The 23,691-nt window shown below is 38.3% G+C and overlaps 2 protein-coding genes and 1 pseudogene across 2 annotated transcripts in view; 2 read left to right on the top strand and 1 right to left on the bottom strand.

Annotated features, from left to right (window-relative positions):
• LOC116333427 overlaps positions 1-23,691 on the top strand; it is a 493,334-nt gene that overhangs the window by 393,898 nt on the left and 75,745 nt on the right. The window lies entirely within an intron of this gene.
• LOC116318749 lies at positions 2,320-23,635 on the bottom strand (annotated as a pseudogene).
• LOC116324811 (histone H4) lies at positions 19,103-19,466 on the top strand. Its single transcript, XM_031745563.2, has one exon. The coding sequence runs from the start codon at positions 19,111-19,113 to the stop codon at positions 19,420-19,422; it is 312 nt and encodes a 103-aa protein (XP_031601423.2). The 5' UTR covers positions 19,103-19,110; the 3' UTR covers positions 19,423-19,466.

Here is a 23,691-nt window from a genome sequence, read left to right as displayed (position 1 = left end):
CGTATTATTAATGTATATAATGCACCCGATAGAGCGAAAAAGATGCAATTACTGAAAAAAAGTAAAAGTATTTGCTAGAGATTTGGTTTTAATATTATTCTATGTGGAGATTTTAATATTGTTACTGAAGCGACTGACAGGATATCTAATGTTGAGTTCAGAGAATTGCGAGAAAGTAAAATGTTGGTTCAAATTTGTAAGGAAGCAGCACTTAGTGATCTGTACAGAGTCTTGCATCCCCATACCATACATTTACACTAGGTTCAACTCATTAACCAAAACAAGGATTGATAGATTTTACATATCGTCTAATATTCAAAGTCTTAAATATGACACATTCTTAACAGACTTTTCTGATCACATGGTGGTTATGGCAACAGTATCGTGTTGCTCCCACGAATTTTTGAACTATTGAAAACTGAATACATCTTTGTTAGCAGACGGGTTGCTTTTATCCAAAGTTAAATCTGAAATTAAGAAAATATTACATCTTAAGATTTTTACTGCCTCTTTCTCGAAACTTTGGGAACTTCTTAAACGACGTATGTGTACATTTTTTAAATTTAAAGCGAGAGAATTAAATCATGCAAAGAATATAAAATATAATGAAAATGTAAGTAGATATATATATTTAAGAAATAAGAAGGAGAAAGAAGAAGAGGAGAAAAATCAAATGATGTCTCTTAAGGACAGCATTGATCGAGTCAATAGAGAAGTTTTATTTAATATGTTGAGACGTACTGAATTTCACAGGAACAGTGATTATATGATTCTAAATAATCAAAAGAAATGTCGAAATGATTTTATTGTCTCAATTAAGGATAAACATGGAAAGTCAGTTTTTAAAGAAGAAGGAAAAAGACAAGTTATTAGAGACTATTGTTTGGAGATGTTTACACCCATAGTTACAAACAGTGACGCTGTTAACAATCTTTTGAGTGAGGTTGAACCATTAAATTCTGTCATCTATGAAACCTTGGTTGGAGAAATTAAAAGTGAGGAAGTGGAATCAGTAATCAATCAACTTAGCACTGATAAAACACCTGGTCTGGATGGACTCCCTTCTGAATTTTACAAACTTGTGAGTAAAGAAGTGTCTGAATTATTAACTCAGTACTATAACGAAGGAATAGAAAGAGGAACAATGGGTAAATCGTTTTATGAAGGAGTTATGTGTCTATTGTATAAGAAAGGTGATAGAGAAGACATTAATAATTACAGACAATTAACAATAATGAATGTAGATTATAAAATTTTTGCTAAAATAATTATGAACAGACTAGAGGATGTATTAGATATTGTGTGCAATTAAGGGACGAATGATATGGGATAATTATGTATGTTAAGAGAAATTATTTATAATGGAAAGGATTCAGAGCTCTGCATCCTAGGCTTAGTGCCCTGTGGGTTCGAGGGAAAGAGGAATTGGGGAACAAAAAAAGAGGCAGGGCTAGAGCAGGCGTACCGTACCACAGACTTATGTTTGGAGATTTATCAAGTCAATGGGAACATTATAGTCTCAATATTTTACAAGATAATACGAAAAATATCTATAATAAAATTAATGAAATTAAAAATGAAGGCTTAATTCAATATAAATACGTACATAAAGACGAAAATCTTTTGATAGTTAAGAATATACAAGACAAAATAATATCCGAAAGCATGAGAGATGTGGTATGGCTCATCTCGCTCGGGCGCCTCCCTGTGAGAGCAGTAGTCCAGTGGAGTTGTTTTGCTACCACCAAGACATGTCCTATGACAGACTGTAATGATGATGAGACTTTAGAACATCTTCTATTGGACTGTTATAGGACAACTGAGATGAGGCAGAAGATGATAGAAATTGGTTATGATGTCGATGTTAACATTAAAGCGGTTAAATATGGGTTGTTTAAAGAAAAAATGGGTGAAGACAAAAGGAGACTTTTCTGGTTAATAATGTGTGTAATAAACACATATTTGGAAAATCCGTGTCAAAGGCGTGAAAGAGCAAAGGATGATAAGTGGTGATGTGGTGAGTAAACATATCATTACAGATCTACGGAAAAGAAGAACAATGAACCTGAAACTTGGAAAAGCCTCCCCCTGGGATGTATTGAAACTGTAAGTTTAATAAGTGATTTGTGGACTCAGATGCTTAATTTTCTTCCTTTGGTTTCCTTTTTCCTTAATGAGTAATATGTGATCGTAACTTTGTATATGTAATTTGTATATGTATGTGAATTTTATATGTATGTAATTTTGTATACTTTAATAAAGTGTTTTAAAAAAAAAAAAAAAAAAGGACCTTTTGTTGTTTGGATCAGTATTGCAAATTTAACCGCCAAAGCCGTACAGAGTGCGACCCTGCCTCTTCAGAGCGTACACCACATCCATGGCAGTCACGGTCTTTCTCTTGGCGTGCTCAGTGTAGGTGCCGGCGTCACGGATGACGTTCTCCAGGAACACCTTCAACACACCACAAGTCTCCTCATAGATCAGACCAGAAATACGCTTGTGCTGCCCTCACGACACATGAACATGTGAAGCTAGACAGCCAGCGAACAAAATAGACGAGATCTTCTACACAAGGCTTGCTTTTCTTGATTTTAATGAAGATCTTTTTAAGCCTTATCCTCTCTCAAGGCTTCTTCTTGCTATTTCTTTTTTTGTAACTGAAATATACAGAAAGTGAAAATAAATTGCTAGCTAATACACATCTTAATGACAAACTTAATGATTAGCCTAGCTTAACACGTGCGTTACATTAGCATCACAGTTCACTCCATGTAAACACATATAAAAGTTGTTTTGGAACACATTAATACTTTTCCAAGGTACAAGCGTGTAGGGCACTTTTAGCGTGTACATGAGCTTATTCACTGTTTTAATACTGCCGAAGCACTTTTCACAGCGTTAACGGAGAAAATACGTCAAAGATAGGTTAATGATCAGAGCTCTCCCTCGCTCCCATTTCCGCACATACAATACAAAGATCGCTTGCGATTACGATGTCTCACTCTGAGCAAATTTCGAACCCACACATTTTAACTGTTTTTAGCATGAATTACTTATAATATTTCTTAACTTTGAACTTATTTATCACCTTGCTTACGTAACTTAATCAGATTATGCACTAACTACTGACTTTTGACCAAAAGGCATAACAACGCTTGACACCGCGGCGAGCCAGACTGTGGATAGCTGGCTTGGTGATGCCCTGACGCTTTGCGCCTCCTTTACCGAGTCCTTTACCGCCTTTTCTTTTCTTTTTTTTCCCTTAAAATACTTTATTTAAATATCAAATTCACAATTACAAATACACATCACATTAACACCATGCACAAAGTATTCACATTATATTGTTTTACATTTTACAATGATAAAAACTCCCACAGTAAGTCATTACATAGTTTCATATCTCTAGTTTTCCTCCTCCTCAGGTCCGCTACAATATTTTTACATACTACGGAATTATTTATCATTTTTTGTTCTATAAGCCCTTTAGTCCTTGTTTTCCATATGTGTACATTTATAATGCACATCACCAACCAAAACAATCTTCTTTTATTTTAACTCATCTTTTCGTTAAACAAACCATATCTTACTGCTTTTGTATTATTTTCAATATCAAATCCGAGTTTCTCCATCTTCTGTCTTATTTCAACCGTCCTGTAACATGATATCAACAGATGATCAAGAGTTTAGTCCTCATCACAATTCTCCATAGGGCATTTCTTTGTAGTAACGAAGCAACTCCACTGAACCACAGCTCTTACTGGGAGACGTCCGACAGAGATAAGCCACACTGTATCTCTCATGTTCTCGGATATTACTTTGTCATATATGTTTTTAACTATTTTCTGATTTTCTTCTTTTTCAGCAAACTTATATTGTATCATACCTTTGTTTTTTTCCAGATTGATTTTATTATATATTTGTTTTGAGTTTAGTTGTAAAAGATTTAAGCCACACAGTTTCCACTGATCTACAAAATCCCCAAACACAAGTTTAAAGTATGGCACTCCTGTTCGGGCTCTCCCTTACATTTATTTCCCACAAGGATTTCTCCCCTTGGATCCAGTGGGTGCTTCGCTCTAATGCTCTATACACATTTTTCAAAAAGGGAATCATCAAAATGACACCAAGATCTGGCGCTCCTAATCCTCCATTTTCTTTTCCTTTGTACACTAATTTCCTCTGCATTACTTCGCGGTTTGTCCCCCAAATCAATTTAGTACACAATTTACTTAATTTAATAACAGTTTTCTGAGGACGGGGGGAGACAGTAGCTAAACTCTTAGAAGGGATGTGTTAAAATTGACACATCATGTGTTAAATTTTAACACATGTGCTGCATCAGCTCAGGGACAACACATGATGTGTCAGTTTTAACACAATTAATGTGTCTGCTCCTTTAACACATTTTCTGTGTTAAAAAAAAGTCAACACAAGGATGTGTTATTTTCACACAAAGATGTGTTAAAATGTGTACATTTGATTTTTTTAAAAAAGGAGAGCAAAATATGCATTTATTGAATTCAATTTTTTGCTTAGCATATTATAAATGATTACAAACTGAATAAACAACATTTTTTCAGAATCTTTTCAATTAAAATGTATTAAAATGTATTAAATTCAATTTTAGCCAAAGCTATTTTACAATTTTTAATTGACACAATCAAACAAAATTAATATCTGACTAACTCTCTAGATCATTAAAATGTCAAAAAAAAAATAGAAAAAAAGGGCAATTATCATATACATATGTTCTGATATAATCATGCCCAGACAATACATGAATGTAATTTTTTTAAAGGTAACAGGTAAGGTAACAAATGTGCAGTTGCATGCAAACAGAAAAGCATATTTCCATTTTGGCGAATATAGCATCCAGGTTATACAATTTTGTACATTGGGTTTAAACACAGCTTATTAGCATCAAAGCTTGTCACTATATATAAAGGCCGAAAATCAAAAATTTCAGCCAATGTAATCAGTTCATATTCGTTTGACCTTTCCACTGCATAGGCATAAAAATGGTCATCGAAGAAATTGACTTTCAGAATCCTCACAAACACGAAGACAGACTCATTAACTGACTGTGACAAGATATGAATGACTGCACCAAACAAAGGCTCTTCTCTAAAGTCTCTTCTTAGTGTCAATACAGAACCAGTTCTATAAGTCTGGCCATACACATCAATACTGTGTGACACAAAAACAGCACTAGTCAGAGAAAGGTCTTGTACAAGGGTTAACCTCAAGTTGTCTAACAAGACATCAGCTTTTTTCAGTGACCCCACACTAACTAGATAGGCATTGGACACATCCACTTTCTTAGCTAGATTGTCACTATGCTTATAGTGATACATGTGTTGAACCTGATGTTTAAAAGCCAATGTTTTTGACACATTTTTGAAGTTACAAACTGAATGTGCTAGTGTTTTAAATGGATTGTGCTTGGCTTCAAATGGCATACACCAAAGTTTAGACAGAGGTCCAAACAAAACCATCATCCTTGGATAATGTATCATAAAATGATGTTTCGGAAAAAGATTTGTGGCATACAGCTGTTTGAAAAGAGTATGGTGCTCTATTATCAGTTCTTTTAGGAATACTGCAAGCCCCCTTGTAATGACTGGTGCAAAGATGATACTGCATATCTCTCTCAGTAAAATCAATAAATGCCAGTGTTGACTTTTTCGGTCTACATAATCTCCCAACAAAAAGGGCAACACCAGTAAAAGGCACAACATTTGAGATACTGTCTGTTTTAACACACTCTCACTGGTTCTCAAGTTCATTATAACACTTGGCTTGTTTTTAATGTCTCCATATCCATATTGGAAACTGGAAAGCCTCTCATTTAGCTGTTCCAAAGTCATCAACTTCTCCTCAAAAAAGAAATGGCGAAGCATTAATTTAACCTCTAAAGGGGCTACACCTTCAAGTATATCATGCATGATATCAACACTTATGTTTTCTGTTACATGAAAATACTTAAGGTTATTCAGACAGGAGTCCTCTTTCACACCAGTTTTGCTTGGTTCGTTTAAGCTGATATGTTCCTGATAACTGTCTTTGGTGCGCAACTCAACTTTGTCTTCATCATATATCAACTGTGCATCTGCTTTGTCAATCATGCAAAACTGACAGAATTTCTTTGCAAAGAAACTTTCAAGGTAGCCACAAAGTGAATGAATTGCCAAATTATCTGCTGTTAACACACAAACTGTACCATATAGTTGATGGCTATGACCTTTTGAATCCACATTTAGACCAGAATTTTCAAGAAATCTCAAGTCATCAAGAAGTGGTTGCAAAATCTTGTCAAATCCATGTACCTCCATGTCAACTGAGTTGAAAAAAAGACACAGGTGAATATTTGCAAGTGAGGAATTCTACTCTGGTGGCAAATTCTTCAAGGTAAAATACACAGCTCCTAGCTTTTGTAATTTTGTCTTGGAACCCAAAGGATTTGTTGTTTCAGGGTCATCAAAGTTGTATTTGAAGAGCATCAGGGTACATTTTAAACAACAGGTGTGAGGAGAAGTGAGAGCCATCACAGTAATCACGCATTTTGGCATCAGTGTTCTTCTTATTCTGAACAAAGAGGTCCTGTATGTCCTCATGTTGGAATAAAAACTTGAGCGTTTCAATGACTGATACATACTGGTATTTTTTTGAAAAAGAACAACAAAATTTTAAAAAAATTATAACCCTTTTTTGTATAGTTTTTCTATTCAGTTTTTAATATCCACTTACTTGTCATCTAAAGACAGTAAACAGAACTATGAATTTGATCATCCTTTTTTTCTTACTTTATAATAGTAAACGGGAGGGGGGGGGGGTATGAAAAAATACCTTCAGTCTTCTCTTCAAAATCCTTCAACAGAGAGGACATTCTTGTCTCCAGGGCAGCTACTGATTTGAGTTTCAGAATGATACTGGCCTCCCATTTTCGTAAAAAGAGATCCGTCTTTCCTCCTGTAAGCTTGCCAATTTTTAAATCCAGCTTATGGAGAGAAAAAAAAAAAGTATTAAAATTTAAAATAAAGCATTAAATACATGAAATCAAAAGTACATTCTGCCCATTTGGTAGCTGTATGGCTAAAATCAAACTTTACAGTATCACATTTCTGTTACCCACTTCCACATCAAGCTTACGTACACAGTGAAACATAACAATTTACTTGGAGTGGTATTTAAATACAAGTCCATTATTCCTTAATTTTAGCTATAAATTGGGTCCCATCAGACCCTGAAAAAAAATTAGGACTTTTTAGCTGATGTTCAACTTTCTAGCAGCCAATTTCTTATTTTGTCTGTCTGCGGTTTGTCCTGTAGAGCTTTTTTGCTGAAAATAGTGCTGCTGAAAGCAGAGTTTCGTACAGATTTAGTTGATTTTTTTGTAGGTTTTTCCACTTCCATGAGCAGCACCTTCTACATTGTCATTTGATGTCCCTACTATTAGATAGTAATTTGGTGGCATGACTAAGATTTTGGATCATGTGAAAAGTGATGCTCATTGTAATAAAAGCCCATTGAATAATGATCCAACTCTGAAATTATAAAACTTTCAAAATATTCACTAGGAGCTCATAAACGTACCTCCAAATGTATCCACTCCTGTTACATATTTTGTATGCAAAACACAACTGAGTGGAGAAGGAGTACACAAACCATTACCAGGGAACCAAGCAACTTACCAGACTTGGCATGTCCAAAAACCGTAGGTACTCTCTGAATATTTCAGCAGCAGTGGGGGAGTCCTTGCTAATCCAGGCTCTGCGACTGGTGTATGTTTCCTCCATGCCTGACATGAGTTCTCAGCTGAGGGCCACAATCTTTTGATCAGGGTGACCCACTCATCTGTGCTCCTGGTATTCCCATCCTCTCGCCTGAGCTTCTTGTCTTCACCACAGTCATCTGTCACTTTTCGCTTCTTATAACGTCTCTGCCCCTGGTCAAGATTCCGTCTAAGGTTGTGCAGTTTAGTCTCTAGGAATCCACAATGAGAGACTGGATCATAATAATGCTCCTGAGGAAGAAAGGACAGAGGTATATGGGTAACAGCTGAGCAATTTTAACTGAGAAAAAAAAGCTCTAATAAATAATGAGATAAAGGTTAAAAGATACACAGTAGTAGGGAAAAAGTGCAATTTACAGTATGTAGTGGAATTTACATTATTAAAATGCTAAATTTACTTACAAATCCTTCCCCCTGTCCTGCCACTCGGACACTCAGGGATGGAAAAGTGGTGATGATGCTTTTTGCTACAGTCAGCTTCTCTGAACTAAGAGGGTAACTGGAAAACAAAGGTAACCTTTTTTTACTTCTGTGACTTAAAATAACAATTTCTGTCTTTTCTATTATAAATTATTTCACGCAAGGTACATAAGTTATCCCACATCAAACGACCTCTTATTGCACATGTTTGCTCTTTTTCTATAATTTTCTTTAATACCTCTTCTAACCTATTCATAATTAGTCCAACTAAACCAGGGTTTTTATTCATATTTAACTGGCTGACCGCACATTCTACTTTAGTAATATTTCCTAAAAGTGAATTATATTGGATGAAGTCCAGGGGCTCTATTTTACTTCGTAGGGATTCTACTGCACTTGTTTTTGTAGATAACAGAGAAAACATTTGGGAACATAGCCTTCTGATAACTCGCCTTTTATCTACTTCATTAACAAAGGAATTTCATCCATCATCTCTTATAGAGGAAATAAAATCATTATTACGTTTCTTTTGGTTAGCTCCGATCATATAATCTTTCTTTCCATTCATATCACATCCCATAGATTTTTGTATATTAAATACTTCATTGTTTACTTTTTCAATACTAATTTGAAGTTCTTCAATCTGGTTCTCTTCATCCTCATTTTCTAGATTTTTTATTCTTCAAATAAATATATTGATTTACTTGTTTGTTATACTTTATATTTTTGCATAATTTATTTCTCTACATTTAAATTTGAAAAAAATTATCATCCGTTCTTTCAGTATCTCCCACAACTCTACAGGGTGGGCTATTTATATGGATACACCATAATAAAATGGGAATGGTTGGTGATATTAAAGTCCCGTTTGTGGCACATTAGTATATGTGAGGGGGCAAACTCCTCAAGATAGGTGGTGACCATGGTGGCCATTTAGAAGTCGGCCATCTTGGACACAACTTTTGTTTTTTCAATAGGAAGAGGGCCATGTGACACATCAAACTTATTGGTAATGTCACAAGAAAAACAATGGTGTGCTTGGTTTCAACGTAACTTTATTCTTTCATGAGTTATTTACAAGTTTCTGACCACTTATAAAATGTGTTCAATGTGCTGCCCATTGTGTTGGATTGTCAATGCAACCCTCTTCTCCCACTCTTCACACACTGATAGCAACACGGCAGGAGAAATGCCAGCACAGGCATCCAGTATCCGTAGTTTCAGGTGCTGCACATCTCGTATCTTCACACCATAGACAATTGCCTTCAGATGACCCCAAAGATAAAAGTCTAAGGGGGTCAGATCGGGAGACCTTGGGGGCCATTCAACTGGCCCACGACGACCAATCCACTTTCCAGGAAACTGTTCATCTAGGAATGCTCGGACCTGGCACCCATAAAGTGGTGGTGCACCATCTTGCTGGAAAAACTCAGGGAAAGTGCCAGCTTCAGTGCATAAAGAGGGAAACACATCATCATGTAGCAATTTCAAATATCCAGTGGCCTTGAGGTTTCCATTGATGAAGAATGGACCCACTATCGTTGTACCCCATATACCACACCAAACCATCACTTTTGTTGTTCCAACAGTCTTGGAGGGATCCATCCAATGTGGGTTAGTGTCAGATCAATAGCGGTGGTTTTGTTTGTTAACTTCACCATTCACATAAAAGTTTGCCTCATCACTGAACAAAATCTTCTGCGTGAACTGAGGGTCCTGTTCCAATTTTTGTTTTGCCCATTCTGCAAATTCTGTGCGCTGATCTGGGTCATCCTCGTTGAGATGCTGCAGTAGCTGGAGTTTGTAAGGGTGCCATTTGTGAGTAGCTAATATCCGCCGAAGGGATGTTCGACTAATGCCACTCTCCAGTGACATGCGGTGAGTGCTACGCTGTGGGCTCTTGCTGAATGAAGCTAGGACAGCCACTGATGTTTCTTCATTAGTGACAGTTTTCTTGCGTCCACATTTTGGCAAATCCAACACTGAACCAGTTTCACGAAACTTAGCAAGCAGTTTGCTAACTGTAGCATGGGAGATGGGTGGTCTCGTAGGGTGTCTTGCATTGAAATCTCCTTATGGTAAACTTTGGTAATATTGATGTATAAAGAACAACACTGGCTGATGATGAAATACAGTCAGCTGGCATGGTGACACTGCCAGTATTAACCTGCAGGGCTGGACTGGGACAAAAAATTGGGCATTTTGACTAGAGACTGGCCCACCAGGTATTAAAGCCATAAAGCCTTTGAATGAAAACAAACGCTGTTGTGACAGTGAAGTCTTGTTGGTATATGTATGATTTCTATACATTTTACGTCAGATAAAAACTTTGTTCGCAAGATTCAGATAATTATTTAATAAAAGCTAGACATTTTAAATAAGAATAAGAAAGAAAAGTATTTCTTTGTGCCCCCTTTCCCTGTTAATGCCCTACCTGGCCCCCTGGCAAAACTTTGCTAGACCCGCCCCTGCACAGTTACCAGCTGTCAGCTACACAGAAAAGGACCCTGGTGTTATTTGTCTCTCAGAAACAGTTCATAACTTCCCTTCAACTCATTCATGTCACCTAAAAGGTAAACCTGTTTCTCCATCACCTGTTCAGCTCTGATGATTCAGTAAGGACATCTCCTGGTTTCATCTGCATGTTTCCCTCTCACCTCATATCCAAACCGATATCATGACCAGCAGCTTTTACAGCTGTGGCTCCAGCAAACATCAGCTGATACTAGAAATTAATATTAAATAAATTCTATCAACAGCTGATCAAGCTTAAACGTGCTGCTGTTGTTTAGCGCGACATACGCTGGTTTCCTCTTTCTGGTGCAAAGTGGGCGATAAACAAACACGAGAGAAAAGCCGATCAGCTGATCATTGATCAGTTTCATGATTGAAGTAGCAACAGGAGAGAGAGGGGAGAGAATGAGAGAAGAAGAGGCAGCTGTGCAGCGTAAAGACAGAATAACTCCAGCTTTGTGTCTTTTTTTCATTATAGCTGAAGTCCGGGACAAACTGCATCTCTTCTCAGCTCAATACGAAACGTAAAAAATATTTTCTCTGAATGAGGGACCATTCCATTTTTAAGGAGCCATTGGCAACTCTACTAACTAACCTTATGAATAAAATAAAGTTCACTATCAGTAACATCACAGCACCCACCCAGCTGTATAGAAACTCCGTCATGCTAGCTAGCACGCAGTACGAGTTTTTGTAACTGACTGTAAAAAGTCAGCACAACGAAAATAAACTCCACCTAAACTTGGTTTATATCTGACCCAGATAGACTGCAGGTCATAACTTCTTACCTGAAGTTCAGTTCACCTGACACTCGGACCGGCAGCTGCCTCGGGTCTCTCCTCCTCCTGCCTCCCCTTCCCTCATCCACCTGCTGGCCTCTGTGGAAGCTCCGCCATAGCCACCACCAAACAACAAGTTATTTTTACACATCAGCCAGCATCTGGCCAATCCACCACCTCTCATTGTTCATTACAAAAAAATAAATAAATAAGTCATCAGCCCACCGGGCAAATGCCCGGTATGCTCGATGGCCAGTCCAGCTATGTTAACCTGTTAATCTTTCGCCGAAAAATTGTTTTCTGCGGTGCTGTCATTCATGCTTGGCTCTCCTACCTTTGCTAACATGATGCTCATAGCGCAGAAGCCGATGCTGCATTCACTTACACTCGGATATCTGAGCTTCACTGTGAAAACATAATCGTATATTTGATATTTCATTGAATTTTATTGTTTTAGCTTCGGGGTGGCACCTGGGGTGGCCAGTTTGGTTGGGGGGGTGGCCTGTGCCCCCCCAAGCCACCCCGCTGGACACGCCACTGGTCCAGGGTGTACCCCGCCTCTCGCCCTATGACAGCTGGGATAGGTTCCAGCACCCCCCGCAATGGATGGATGGATGGATAGTTTACCTTCCCTGGACTTTTTGAATGTCGTACTAGCAATCCTATCGTTCTCTTCCGTAACCATATTAAAATCCCCACATAAAACAGTATTAAACCCACATTCCAACAATTGTTTCATTTTCTTTAGCAATTGCATTTTCTTTGTTCTTTTGGGTGCGGTATATACATTAATTAACCGGAACTTTTGACCACCATAATGGCAATCCACAAATAAAAGCCGTCCAGGTATTATATCTCTTTTCTTTATGATATTCACATGAGTGTTTTTAAAGAAAAAGCCCACCCCGTCTGCACTATCTTCCCCTATTGAGACTACTGAGTGGCTTGGACCCCATAATTTAATCAGCTCTCCAATATCTTCATTGGTTTTCAATCTTAACTCTTGTAAACACATTATATCATAGTCCAGTTTTTGCAGAAAAAGCACTTTCTTCTTTCTTAGTCTTTCTGATTGTAACCCTCTAACATTCCATGTTATTATTTTAACTCATATTTATGTAGTAGGAGGTTGCTCAGTAGAGAGGGGGAAAATTGTAGATTCAACATTACCTTGCGGAGGACTGGATCGATCGTCTTTTCTCTTGTCTCTGCCATAAGATGTCATCTAGACACTTCTTTTCCTACCTCCTTTCGTTGTTTCATTGACCAATTCCTCCATTGCGGGATGCTGTTTGTTCAGAAAAATCCCTGTTTGTGGATTCGCTTCATCTCGTCTTACTAGGCCATCTGTAGGGGAAAGCTCCACATGAGTCGGAATAGGTGATTCTTCACTATCACTTGCACTTATGTAGCTTTCCGATGAAATTCCTTCCTCGCATTCACTTCGCTCATCCTCGTCATCGCTCTCATTTTCTACCTCAGAAGTTTCTGAGAAGGGTTGGTCTTCCGGTTCTTCTCTACTTCTTGCTGTTATTTCTTTAAGTTGTCTTGAGGGCGTCAAATCCTCCTCTATGTTGTTATTGTCTGTCTGCGCCGCTGTTACTCCAGGAAGATTTATTGAGGTACGATTGTTGGGTTCTTGTCCTGAAACAGCTTCAGAGACCACAAGTGGATTTGTTAAGGATACATTTCCATATGTAAGCATTTCTTGTAGCGAGGTTGGATTTGAGGCTTCTGGCAGCACTGAGGTGGATGGAAGGGTTGTACAAAAAGCACTCGTGGAGGGCTGCTGGGGGGCTTTAGTTATATATACAATGTTAAGATCTTTCCACTGCTCTGGAATGCCGCCAAAAAGAAGCTTATAATAAGGTATATTCGATCTCTCCCTACCTTTTAATTTTTCCCATTGTGCTACATTGCCTTTAATCCAAGGAGTTCCTCTATTAAGAGTGCTAAAAACATTTTTAATAAAAGGAATTCTCAAAGTGATGCTAAGATCAGGCACACCCAATCCACCACACTCTTTACCTTTATACATCAAGGTTCACTTCATTACCTCTCGGTTTGTTCCCCATTTAAATTTAACACACAATTTGTTTAAAAGCATAATTGTTTTATGAAGGGGAGGAAAAACCATAGCGAGAAAAAGAAGTTTCGATACTATATGGGTTTTAACTATATTAACTCGCGCTTTATAATTGGTGTTTTTATTTTCCCATTTTGCTACTTCTTCTTTAATTTCATATTCCTTTTTAGACCAATTTAACAAACAGGGATCCCCCTTGTTAATCCAAATTCCCAAGATTTTCATTTCATCATTTACTTGTATGTTTATTTTCGGTTTTTGTAACGAGGAACCAAACCACACTCCTTCGGTTTTTTCCTGATTTAATTTTGCCCCTGATACCAATTCATATTGTTTGAGGTGAAAATATAACCTACCTAACTCGTCCTGGTTCCTAATGATAACTGTAACGTCATCGGCATAAGCCATGGCTGTCACTCTATAGCCGTCACTTAAACAGCATCCTTTAATATTAGAATCGTTATTAATTAGTTTCAATAAAGGATTGATGGCTAAAACATACAAAGCAGCGCTTAGCAGACATCCCTGTTTCACTCCACACGAAGCATGGAATTGTTCGGTCAAACTTCCATTTACCTTGACTTGTATGATGGATTTCTTGTACAGCAATTTCACCATTGTGATAAAACTGTCCGGCATCCCATAGGCCTTCATAACTGCCCATATATACGAATGAGAAAGATAATCAAATGCCTTCTTTTGATCTAAACCAAGAATAAAAAGGGCAGAGTCTCTTCTGGAGTATATTACCTCTCTCAGGGTGCACAGATTATCCCACATCTGGCGACCCTTTATGGCACATGTCTGTTCCTTCACAATAATTTTATCTAATACATCTTCCAATCTGTTCATTTTTATTTTAGCTAATATTTTGTAATCAACATTCATTATTGTTAATTGTCTTTAATTATTTATGTCACTTTTATCACCTTTTTTATATAATAAACACATCAGACCAAAATAGAAAGAGTCACATGATACTCCTTTTTCAAGTCCTAAATTCAAAGCTGAGGTTAAAAGTTCATTTACCTCCTCTATACCCAACTTGTAAAACTCAGCTGGGAGACCATCTAGACCTGGAGTTTTATTATTATTCAGTTGCTCTATAGCAGCTGCAACCTCTTCTTTTCTTATCAGCCCTAGGAGTGGATCAAAAGCTGAAGGCTCAAAAGGTTCAATAACATTTAACAATGATCTTAAAGCATTGCTGTCTGAAGGTAATGCCGAAAACATGGAAGAGCATAGCTCTCTCATAGTGTGTCTTTTCCCGCTCTCATTCACAATTAGTTTTCCACTACCGTCCCTAATAGAGGGGATGAAGTTGCTACCATGTCTCCTCTGACCAGACACAATCGCAAAATCAGTGTTTCCATTTCCATCACACCCTGCTGTTATCCGCATATTAAATAGTAATTCATTATTTATCAGTTCTATTCCTTTTTTCAATTCCTCCATCTGATTTTCCTCTTCTTCATTTTTTCCTTTTTTACATTTTAAACTTATATATGTTTTTACATCTTCATTATATTTCATATTCTTAGCATGATTTAGCTCCAAACATTTGAATTTGAAGAAGTCTTTCAGCTGGCTTTTAAGCAAATCCCACAGTTCTATCTCAGAACTTACCAGAACTTTTAATTGCAATATTTTTTTAATTTCGAGCTTTAGTTCTTGTATTAGTGCTAAGTTCCTCAAACACGCTGTATTTCATTTCCAATAACTTTTAGGATAGTCGAGACTACACTGCATTGTAGCTTTAACAATCATATGATCAGATAGATCAGTCATAAAAGTATCATAATACAGGGCGCGTATTGAAGAAGAAATATAGATCCTATCTATTCTAGTTTTGACATTTGTGTCAAACCTAGTAAAATGAATCTTAGTGGGATGTATTATTCTATAAAAATCTCTGAGGGAAGCATCTGTGCAGACTTGCGCTAAGAATTTACCTTCATGATTGATCTTAAAAGGCGTTGTAGCAACTCTATCACTCTCTTCTGTTACAATATTAAAATCGCCACATATTATTAAATTAAAACCCACTTCCAAGAGCTGCTTCATTTTTTTTAACAGCCTCATTTTCTTTGTCCTTTCAGGTGCAGTATAAACATTAATGATCCGCATCTTCTGTCCATGATAAAAACAGTCAAGTAAAAGAAGTCTTCCAGGAATAATGTCTCTTCTTTTGATTATGTTCACATTAGAGTCATTAAAGAAGATACCAACTCCATCTGCACTATCCTCCCCGATTGAAACTATAGAGTGCCCCGGTTAAGGCAGATATATCATTGTCACTTTTCAGTCTCATCTCTTGTAGACAGAGAATATCATAATTTATCTTTAATAAATAGTCAACCTTCTTTTTTCTTTATCTTTCTGACTGTAAGCCTCTAATATTCCAGGTTAGTACTCTGAAGAAACTTATATTCGAAACTAGTGTAAAGCAAATTACTTACGAAGGGCTGGGTTGGACGTCTTTCCGTTTCTCCCTACTATAGGAGACTACAGAGACACTCCTCTTTCTGCTTACACTAGAGGGATCGTTAATCAGCTCACCCATTGCAGAGTTGATCCTTATTGGAAAAAACCGCCCATCGTAGCTCTGCTTCCGTCAGATCATCACTATGGCTTAATGTAGTATTCCCAGTTGGTATTACCTCAGGAGATCCTTTGCTCTCACTCGCGCTTTCATAGCTTTCAGATGTGATGTCCTCATCGCTTTCATCATCCTTTTCTTCTTTGTTGGCATCATTCTCACTGACAATCTCTGATGTTATTGAGTTTGAGTCATTTGTATCCCATATTTCTACTTGCTCCTCCTCACAACCTTCTGCGCTTTCTTGCTGTTCTAAGTGTGGATCCAAATACTCCTCCTCCTCCTCTAGTACAGCCGGTTCAGTAGATCCTTCTGTTATGATGGGTGCATTATGTACAATCGGAGGAGACACTTGAGACTCAGGTTCTGGAAAGTTGACTGTTCTGGAAGCATTTGTTCTTCTGCTGGGGCTTGAGTCACAATCAAACGGACCTCATTAGAGTGTTCTAGAGTTCCTGCTGTCTGCTGTAGATCAAACATCTCAAAAGCAGAAGAAGATTGATACTGATTCTTAGCTATGTTTGCATATGATCTCGGACATTTGAAAAAAGTATGTCCTTTTTGACCACAAAGAGAGCACTCACTTTCATTTTTACATATTTTAGCTTTATGTCCCAGATTTCCGCATTTCCAGCACTTAATCGTGGGACATTCTTTTACTTGGTGATCAGAAGCCTGGCAAATAAAGCATCTAGCCGCTTGACCGGGATAGATAACTCGACCATTGTACGGGCCCAGGGAGATGGAGTTGGGGATTTGGATGAGATGTCCATCCTCATCTCTCCGAAGACGAACTTTAAACTTCCGAACCCCATACCACAGGCCGAATTTATCCACCGGTTTAATAGGTGGATGTAACACCTCACAATATCTTTTCAAATATAATTCGATGTCATGATCAGGAATTCTTCCTGTCCAAAATTTGACCACTAGTGTGGTCATTTCAATTTGAAGAGATGATTCTACAGTCCACTCTTTCCATTTTGGGTGGCCAGAGTTTGAAAGAACAATCTCCATGAAACGTCGAAGAGAGGCTTCCTGGAAAAAACACAGTTCGAAGTCCCTTCTGTTTGGGAGGGAGATGAAAGAGTAAATGTCGCGAGGATTCACCCAAGAGGACTGAAATAGCAATTCCTCTGCAACATAATCTCTTGTGGGAGGTTCTCCTTCTCCAACATATTTCAATCTGACCCATAAATTGAAAAACTTGGAGGCATAGGGTGCAGGTGTATAAGGGGGCATGATAGACTCTGACACTAGGCACAATAGGAGCAGAGGGGCAAGGATAAACTAAGAGTTGCCTCCCTTGCTTTTTTTTTTTTAAAAGCTTTTATTTTCAAAATTCATGGCAATTCATAACAAAACAACACACAAAAACTTTGCATCAAAATATATGGCAATACACATGATAGTTTACAACAAATACATGAAAATAAAATTTCAATTAACCTCCCCAAAATCGTACTCAAACATTTTAACATTAATCATATCTTTGAAAGATGTCAAGGTAAAGGACTATTATTTTTCTGTTCTAGAGTTTTCCTCCTCCTCAAGTCTGCAAGAATATTCTTACAAACAGCCACACTTGCCTCTTCCACTGATGGTTACATTTTCTTCTTTGAATGAACAAAGACTTAACTCTTCCACTCACTTTTGCTGTTAAGAAATGAATCTGAAGGGTTGCTTGATGGACTCCTAAATTTACATCTCATGTAAAAGAAGACATAAAAGAAAACAGGAGCGGCTGAAACTACCGCCATCTACTGGCCTTTGGCGGAAATGAGGAACGGCATGACTGTGACTGCGGGTGGAGTAGAACTGGTTGTCTCCATGCAGTTTACTGTACACTGAATAAATACACTTGTAGATTTCTCAGAAATAACATAGACATGACATTTAATTTTGAACACTTTGGAGTTCCATAGACATTGTGGGTGCGATTTGGTGTGAGCCTCCCTTCAGTTAGACTTAATTTGTCATTAACAACATTTAGAAGAATAGAAGAATAGAAGAGTGGGCGGAGCCACTGAGCTTCGAGTCGTCCAGCGAACCTCGCACCGTCTGTTTTCTTTTTTCTTTTTCTTTTGCAGCTTTACTTAATCCCAAACAACGGCTCTTTTCAGAGCCACACATCTCTTCTAAAGGGTACATCCTTGATGATGGACAACATGACCAGAGCGGTCCTAATGCCAACACTATATCATTTAGCATTATAATTTTTATTAATTTTTTTTTTTTTTTTTTTTGGTCATGTTTTGTGGTCACTTGTCTGCGAAAAGCACTGAATAAATACACGTGTGGGTTTCTCAGAAATAAAATGATATGTGGACAAGCGCTTATAGAGCTCATCCTGGTGAGGCAAATGTTTGGCTTCACGTCACAATTCTAATGGTTAAAATCTGCTGGACAGGATTACAAATACAATAAAGAAACGGGATTTGTTTTTGTACTTTTAGCATTTAGTTTCATATTTCAAATTACAGTGACATACTCCATGTGTGTGTGACCTATACATGTGTTAATCGTTTTGATGTTCATAAATTTTAAATTAGCTTGAACAGTTATGCTAGACTCTGGGTAAAACGTTAAGACGGTGTAAGGTTTTTGTTACTAATGCCGACACTTGGGTTTAGTTTCAGTTTATTAGGTATGTGAAATAAAAATGTGAACTCGACTCAGACATGGTGGGTGCGATTTGGTGTGAGCCTCCCTTCAGTTAGACTTAATTTGTCATTAACAAAAGACAACGTTTCCACATTTAGAGAATTGAAGAGTGGGCGGAGCCACTGAGCTTCCAGTCGTCCAGCGAACCTCGCACCGTCTCTTTTCTTTTACGTCCGCCGAGCACACATAATAACACGGCTCCGTGGGGTTGAACTTCATTCGACTTTGCTCGTTCAAAGAAGAGACTGTAAAAATGAGTGGAAGAGGCAAGGGTGGCAAAGGACTCGGAAAAGGAGGCGCCAAGCGTCACCGTAAAGTTCTCCGTGATAACATCCAGGGCATCACCAAACCGGCCATCCGCCGTCTGGCTCGCCGTGGCGGAGTGAAGCGCATCTCCGGTCTGATCTACGAGGAGACCCGTGGTGTGTTGAAGGTGTTCCTGGAGAACGTCATCCGCGACGCCGTCACCTACACTGAGCACGCCAAGAGAAAGACCGTGACCGCCATGGATGTGGTGTACGCTCTGAAGAGGCAGGGCCGCACTCTGTACGGCTTCGGCGGTTAAACTCATGCTCCTTCATCCATCAAACGGCTCTTTTAAGAGCCACACACCTCGCTTTGAGAGCTTTGTTCTGCAACGTTGTGTTTTTTTTTTTTTTTTTTTTTTTTGTCATACAGGCGGAAAGTTCTGAAAATATTAGTAAAATACCTGCCAGTATCACCCCACCGACTTCTGAAGTAGTATGTTTTAACTTCACAAACAATTACTGACGTTCACAACATAACTTTCTTTTGCCATAAGATTAAGGTGTTTGTAATTTGTGCTTTTCTTTACAAAATTACAATAACTGACGTAGCAACAAACTGAACTTCAGATGTTAGACCTATTCAATACCACTGTTTATTAATACGCGCCTAGAGCAGGAGTGTGAATATTCATACACCAAACAAAAGAAAACCAATAATTTCACTGATTTATCACTTTATTTGTAAATGTCTTCCTGCCAGAAATCCACTTAAAGCAGAAGTGCTTATTTAGTAGGGTGTTTTTTTTTGTTTTTTTTTTTTTGTTTGTTTTTTTTTTTAAGATAACCTACCCACCTTTGATCTAGTAGAGGGTGGACATGAGTGGAAGAGGCCCTATGAAGGCCCTATGTGTGCCTGAAATATTATTTTCACGTGTGATCTTCATTTCTGAAAGGCTTACTCAGTCTTACAATCCTGACATAACCTTCATACAAGAAACATTATCAAAGATATGTTTTTAGTACCCAGATTTTATGCACTTGAAACGCAACATGTCTGTTTGAAACTGCAAACAAAGTATCAAAGGCAACTGTAAATGCTCTGTGATGAAACAACACACATTACAAACAACAAGTTTTGCCAGGTTGTCTACGTTTATTTGACATGCTTCCAGGTAAAAAGAAAAAAACAAAAAAAGAAGCTCCCTTGAGAAAGACCACATTTACAGATCAGAATTACAGAAAATACACCACACACAAAGTGTGTTTGCATGTAGCACAGAGCTGTGGCTTGCTGTCGGTCTAAATGAATCTCAGACCTAAATGAGAGTTTGTAGTGATTTATAATTATTATAAGTCTGAAGCTCTTTAATCTGCTCAGCTGTCTTGTTTTTAAGTTTTAGTGCAAGTACTTTAAGGAACAAACAATGAGACAATGTTTATGCTCTTACTACACAGATTTCTGTTTTTACAGCAAGTTTATAAAGAAAAGTCCTGGTAATAACTTTACAATTTAAGTCAGTCAGATTTTTTATTCATGCAGTAAAACAGCTACATGTGTTGCACACACTGATAGACTAACAGGGCTGGCCCACTTCAGTTCTAGTGTGAACATGAGTTTGACACCTATGGATTAAAGATTTAGTTTCATTACTTTAAGCAAGTGTACTCTCAGAGGTTGAGAGTGGATCTTAAAAGATCCGTTAGTTGGTTGAGGACAGTTGCGGGATTTTATTTAGCTTTCTCAGTCTGCTTGGCCTGGATGTTGGGCAGCACACCACCCTGAGCGATTGTCACTCGGCCCAGCAGCTTGTTCAGCTCTTCGTCGTTGCAGACGGCCAGCTCCAGGTAGCGGGGGAGGATCTTGGCAAGGGCGTAGATTTGGTTTTGGCGTTGGTGGGGACGGATGATTCAACCACTGAACCCTGCCCTGTTTCTTTTTTTTTCCTTTTTGTCTTTGCTTCTTGATAAAAGAGGAGAAATATACTTGTCTACATGTGCTATTCTACATGCTTTTAAACCATTTAAAATTACAATTCATAGTTTTATATGTGAATAATATAATGTTAAATTACTATTAAACAAATGATTGACTAAGAATTGTAGACTTTAGTTTACTTCAGCCATATTCCATATAAATCAGGTATCATTCAAAAGATAAAAATAGCTTCAAATACAGTCATGACAATAAAAGAATATGACTTTAAGGACTTAACAACATTAGTTCACTTATAGTACACCAACATCTCTGATACATTAGCACTAAGGGAACATTGAATGACCTGGTGGTTTTTGTCCATAAAACTACTCATCTAAGATGACCACAAAGTAAAAGATCTCTCAGCAAAATGATGCAACATTTTAGGCACTATTGCCCCGATCAAATCAGTGAGCTGGGATTTTTTATTCTAAACATGAACTACTGTTACAGCAACAGACATGGACTACTGGTGCCCCACACAACAACTCAATGTCCACTATGTGAAGGAGCCAAACACATGCCTTCTCCTCTCGTTAACTGAGATAAACTACTGGCATATTTGTTTTACATCCATACTGTCCAGTCTCTCCTGGTGGACATGGCACACAGCAGCATTGTTTAATCTCATTTGAGTCATTGTTGACCTTAGCCATGTTTTCAGTCTTGTGAGAGCACTGAAGCTTCTTTCAGCCTCAGCCGAGGATACTGGGATAACTAAAAGCAGCCTGACATTTGTCACGATAATAAATACTAGTTAATCTATAGCACCAAATCATCAGTCAGTCACCTGTGACCTCGCCTCTTCACCTCTGTCCGAGCTACAACATGGCAGAGCTGCCTCTGTCACCTGACAAATAGGACATACATGACAATAAGAATAAAATGGGCAGCTGCTTCAGTGTTTCTGTCAATTTGTGCAGATCTTGACTCATCAGTAATGTTTGTAGGGTGAGTGCATTTCTGAAACAATTTGTGCAAACTGCACTACAAGGTGGAATATTTGCAAAATCATGACTACCTCATGATATTTTGTCTCAAAAATTAAGACAAAAGACAGTACCATGAGGATGGAATTATTGTGTCACCAACATTTTAAAGTTAGACATATAATTCTAACAGCCTCTGTAAACTAATATCCTGGCTTGCTCGAGGCTGCCGTTTTCTCTGACAGTTTCAATCAAAATTAGAAATGCTGCTCTGAGACTGAGATAACTAATAGTGCTGCCTGTTGTGCAGTTAGTTTCCAAAACATATTATTCATGGTTACATACAATTTTAGAGTGATGTGGGCCAAGGCCTAGCATAGCCTGTGACGTGACGGACACATTTTATGAGTGAACTTGACTTTAAGTGACTTACAGGTTTCTTTGAAAAATACTTTCTTATATCAGGTTCTTCCTTTTTGCTGCCATCCTCCTCTCCTCCTTGCAGGTCCTCGCAGCGCAGGCTTAGTGCTGCTAAAACTAAACAGAGCTCCCTGAAAGGCACAGCCAATCACATTGGCCATATTTGTCACATGAGCTTCTTAGTGTTAGAGGTGAGAAGGTCAATCCAACTATTTACAGTATACACACACCAGCACTGTTACAGGTATTGGATCATTACCAGCAGATCAGGACTGATACTGTTTCCATCCTTAAAGTTACTTCAAAGAATTGTGTAAAAAATTTAAATAATATATTTTTGGGAAGGGGAAAAAAAAAAAAAAAAAAAAAAAAAAAAAAAAAAAAAGAAGCACCTGAAAGATGAACTGTGAAGAAAAATGTGATTCATGTTAGACTTACTGTCATGTCTAGTATTTTATAACACATTTAGACAATAGGAATTTAGCAGAGGTAATTGAGAGCACAGGGTCTATCATATTGTCTAGTGCAAAGCACTCCAATGCGATGAGCAACATTTCAATGTTAAAGATGAATTAAGAATTTTTGTAACTGAAGTCAGTGAACTCCACGTTGATGCCGACTGTAGTTTCTGGCATAGAAACAGCATGAACTGAATGAATGAAGTGCAAGTATGAGTCTGATAATAATAAAGGAGCAAGCTCTTGATAGGAGGGAGTTGGCTCTGAAAAGAGCCTTTGTTGGTAGGAGAGCGTACAGCACGCTTAAGCCCTCTCTCCGCGGATGCGGCGAGCCAGCTGAATGTCTTTGGGCATGATGGTGACCCTCTTGGCGTGGATGGCGCACAGGTTGGTGTCCTCGAAGAGTCCGACCAGGTAAGCCTCGCTGGCCTCCTGCAGAGCCATGACAGCAGAGCTCTGGAAGCGCAGGTCGGTCTTGAAGTCCTGAGCGATCTCGCGGACCAGGCGCTGGAAGGGCAGCTTGCGGATCAACAGCTCGGTGGATTTCTGGTAACGGCGGATCTCGCGCAGAGCCACGGTACCGGGCCTATAACGGTGAGGCTTCTTGACACCTCCGGTGGCCGGGGCGCTCTTACGAGCGGCCTTGGTGGCCAGCTGCTTCCTGGGGGCTTTGCCTCCAGTAGACTTGCGAGCGGTCTGCTTGGTTCTTGCCATTCTTTCTCTCTTTTCTTCTTCTGTGCTAAGAGCAGAAAATGTAGCAAACAGACGAGACTCGCTGCTCTTAAAGTGTGTGACAGGCTGTGA

This window comes from Oreochromis aureus, linkage group 3 (assembly GCF_013358895.1).
Source record: "Oreochromis aureus strain Israel breed Guangdong linkage group 3, ZZ_aureus, whole genome shotgun sequence".
NCBI classification, from domain to species: domain Eukaryota; kingdom Metazoa; phylum Chordata; class Actinopteri; order Cichliformes; family Cichlidae; genus Oreochromis; species Oreochromis aureus.
This window is presented reverse-complemented; position numbering and strand designations above follow the sequence as displayed.